Source organism: Guillardia theta, assembly GCF_000315625.1.
Source record: "Guillardia theta CCMP2712 unplaced genomic scaffold GUITHscaffold_411, whole genome shotgun sequence".
NCBI classification, from domain to species: Eukaryota; class Cryptophyceae; order Pyrenomonadales; family Geminigeraceae; genus Guillardia; species Guillardia theta.
The window spans coordinates 1-3,632 of NW_005434273.1; the positions used below are offsets into that span (position 1 = coordinate 1).

At 55.7% G+C, this 3,632-nt stretch overlaps 2 protein-coding genes across 2 annotated transcripts; one reads left to right on the forward strand and one right to left on the reverse strand.

Moving 5' to 3' along the window:
* Window positions 1–680: 680 nt before the first annotated feature.
* On the forward strand, window positions 681–1,204 carry GUITHDRAFT_122704 (hypothetical protein; the record flags this gene model as incomplete). The annotated part of the gene is made up of 3 exons (XM_005818011.1): window positions 681–706; window positions 764–918; window positions 1,104–1,204. The coding sequence occupies 3 exons, from the start codon at window positions 681–683 to the stop codon at window positions 1,202–1,204; spliced, it is 282 nt and encodes a 93-aa protein (XP_005818068.1).
* Window positions 1,205–1,370: 166 nt separating this feature from the next.
* GUITHDRAFT_122705 (hypothetical protein) lies at window positions 1,371–2,786 on the reverse strand (the record flags this gene model as incomplete). Its single annotated transcript, XM_005818012.1, has 2 exons — window positions 1,371–2,592; window positions 2,764–2,786. 2 exons carry the CDS (start codon window positions 2,784–2,786, stop codon window positions 1,371–1,373), a joined length of 1,245 nt encoding a protein of 414 aa, XP_005818069.1.
* Between the last annotated feature and the right edge of the window lie 846 nt (window positions 2,787–3,632).

Below are 3,632 nucleotides of genomic sequence, written 5' to 3' on the forward strand. Positions count from 1 at the left end.
CCCTCAGTCCGTCATAGCATCTAACCGACCCTAGATGATGGAGATGATGATGATGATGATGATGATGATGATGATGATGATGATGGAGATGATGGAGATGATGATGATGATGGAGATGATGGAGATGATGATGATGATGATGATGATGATGATGATGATGATGATGATGATGATGATGATGATGATGATGATGATGATGATGATGATGATGATGATGATGATGATGATGATGATGATGATGATGATGATGATGATGATGATGATGATGATGATGATGATGGTGATGATGATGGTGATGATGATGACGAAAAACAAGGATGAACATGAACAACGAGTTAAAGTTGATATAGGGATAGCATGAAGGGTTTGAGGGCACTATGGGAAGAAATAACTTTGACAAGGATTTCTCTGATAGCCGGCCTTTAGTAATGCACTAGATCATGGTTTACTGCACGTAGGGCCATGGAGAAGAACAAAAGGGATAGCTTTTTCCTTGGAAGAATCACTGTCTCAACACAAAACTAAAGGGCGATGAAAGTCAGATGTAATAGGATGCTATGTTGAGCAATATGTGTCAGATGTAACTTCCTCGTTGCTGCTGCTCTACCCAAAAAACCCTCCCTCCCTTTAATGCAGTCGCAGGAGTCTGACCTCGCTGAACCCTGCACGGAGCTCTCAGGATGGAAATGCTCTCCATGCTCTACCAGTGAGTCCCTTGCCGCTCATGCTCACTGCCGGCCATGGGGCTGACCGCCTCCTCCAGTTACCATCGCAAGTTCACCGGCAACGTCTGCACTGACTGGCGACTCACTCACGATCTCCATACACTGGTGGAGGGCGAGGACGGGAAGTCGAAGCTCGTTAAGAGCAAGGCGTTCGAGCAGTTCCTCAATCCGGACTATGCGGGAACTGAAGCAGGTTTGATCCTCCTCCCTCCTCTATACACAGCTCCTCGTGCTTGAATCTCTACTGTCCCTGTCCACTCCTGCTCCTCGTCCTCGTCCTCGTCCTCGTCCTCGTCCTCGTCCTCGTCCTCGCCCTCGTCCTCTCCCTCCTAGTTCTCAGGTTGTCTGTCCAGTATGGCGATCTAATGCAAGGAGCAGGGAGCTGTCAGGAAGCAGGATACAAGTCCAAGCAGCTCAGGTTCTCCGTGTATGTCAAGTCACCGGCAGAGGCAGCTACGCACGTGCAAAGCATCCTCTAATGAGCTCTTCCCCCCCCTCCACCCCCCCCTTTTTCTCCTCCCTTCCTTCCTCTCTCTCTCTCTTGCCACTTTCCAAGACTTGTAATCTAATAGCAGCGGCAACTATCAAGCAAGACCAGAGTTTCTACAAGATCATTTACAACCCTCGCTCCTTCTCCCTCCCCCTTCAGCTTGTCTTGCCCGAGTTGACTAGCATGGAGAGCCAGGACAGGTCGGACGAGTAGCCCAGCAGAGCTTCGGCAAGGCGAGGAAGATGGTTGGGCCGGTAGGGCAGCATGAAGTGCAGCAGGTCCATCCACCAGCTCTGAGGTCCCACCGAGTGCCAGTGAACGTCGTCCTCCCTGAAGATGCGATCCAAGTCCTCCGGCAGCCCCCGCTCGACCCTCCTCCTCACGCTGCGTGAGGAGGAGGAAGAGGAGGAGGGAGGAGGAGAAGGGGAGCTGTTCCGTTCCAGGCGGAAGCGGAGAGAGCCGTTGCTCTCCCACACCCAGTCGCGGAGGATGTTGTTGTGTCGCAGCTGCCACAGGAGGCCGGACTCGATCACTAGCGCCATATCCTCCTCCGTCAGCAGCACGATCTCGCTCTCCTGCTTCCTCGCCCGCAGCAGCGACGGCTCAGCGCTCGCGCTCCTGATCTTGGTCTTAGCGTGCAGCTTTCCCTTGTCCGATCCCTCGATGGCCCACTGAAGGATCTTCCTTCCCCTCTCCCGCTGTATGTTCCTTCTCGTCTGCCTCACCCCCCTTGTCCTCCTCCTCTCCTCCTGCCGCTGGTTCACCCGCGCAAGCGCATTCAGCCCGGCAAAGATCGAGGTTTGCTGCATCCTGGTCAACTCCATGGCTGTCGATCGCGTCCGCTCGTCCATGCCGTCGTAGCTGCACGAGGATGATGATGATGATGATGAGGAGGAGGAGGAGCTGAAGAAGATGTTGAAGAGCGTTTCCGCGTCCTCTACCACCAGGATGAAGCTCTTGCTCATCTCCGAGCCTGCAGGCCCCAGCGACAGCATGGCAGGCTGCTGGCTGATCTGAAGCCAGAGGACGCGACCGGTCTCGTGGTAGCACTCGAGGCAGACGGACGCGAACTGGAAGGAGCGAAGAGAGGTCAGCATGCGCTCCTGCTCCTGCTCGTCCGTCTTGGGCCCGCACAGGAAGCTGAGCCACTGGCAGCCCTTCGCCTCCCTCGCACTGTAGCCGGTGAGGAGGGAGAACCGGTGGTTGGACCAGAGGATACAACCGGTCTCGTCGAGCCAGCAGAGGCCTGACTCCGCCTCCTCCTCCCGCATCTCTTCCTCGAAGCCTCTGATGACTTCGTCGGTGAAGGCGAGGGCCGAGGAAAGCTTCAGAGTCTTCTGGAGGAAGAGGTGGGACTTCTCGATCTTCCAGAGAAACCTGAGGGAAACGATGAGGAAGGGAGGGAGAGGGAGGGGAGAGCTGAGGAGAGGATGGGGGCAGAGGAAGAGAGGAGACGAGAAGAGGGATAGAAGAGGAGAGGGGAGGAGAGGGGAGGGGAGGAGAGGAGAGGGGAGGAGAGGAGAGGAGAGGAGAGGAGAGGGGACTTACTGTATCTGCTCCTCATAGGACATACTTAAGAATGACTTGCTGCTCTCTACCTCACGGCATTCAGCCGACGTGCATGGAGCCTCGCTATGAGGCAAGTGGGGAGAGGAAGTAGGAGGAAGGAGAGGAGGAGGGGGAGGAGAAGGGGGAGGGGGAAGAGAGGGAGGAAGAGCTGTTGGGACAACGCCTTCTTCTCCAGTCACGTCACAGTCGAGATCGAACTGAGTCAGCTTCATCATGAGCTCCTGCGCAAAGTTCAGGAGAGGGGCAGCTGAGGAGGAGGATGACGAGGACGAGGACGAGGAGGAAGCAGAGGAGGAGGAGGAGGAAAGGGAGGAGGGGTTTGAAGAGGAGAGGAAGGACGAAGATGAGGCAGAGCTTCACATTCTGCAGCTCATCCAACGACAGCACGTCGCATGAGGTGGACTCGTGGCTCTTCTTGTCCTCCAGCGGAGAAGAAGGAGGAGGAGTTAAGTCCTTGCTAGTTCTCCTCCTCTCCTCCTCCTCCTCCTCCTCCTCCCCGCAGCTGCTCTCATGCTCCTGATCCCTTAGCACCCTCTTGCTCTTCGAACGTTGAACCTCCCGGAGGAAACTCAAATCGCAGGCGCAGGAGCACACGGTCCGGTTGGACTGAGAAGAATGTGAGGAGAAGGAAGAGGAAGAGGAAGAGGAAGAGGAAGAGGAAGAGGAAGAGGAAGAGGAAGAGGAAGAGGAAGAGGAAGAGCGAGGAAGACAGAGGGAGAGGAGGAGGAGGAGAGAAGGAGGAGGAGGAGGGAGAGGAGGAGGAGGAGGAGGAGGAGGAGGAGGAGGAGGAGGAGGAGGAGGTGGTGGTGGTGGTGGTGGAGGAGGAGGTAGGTGAGGAAAGTGGAAGG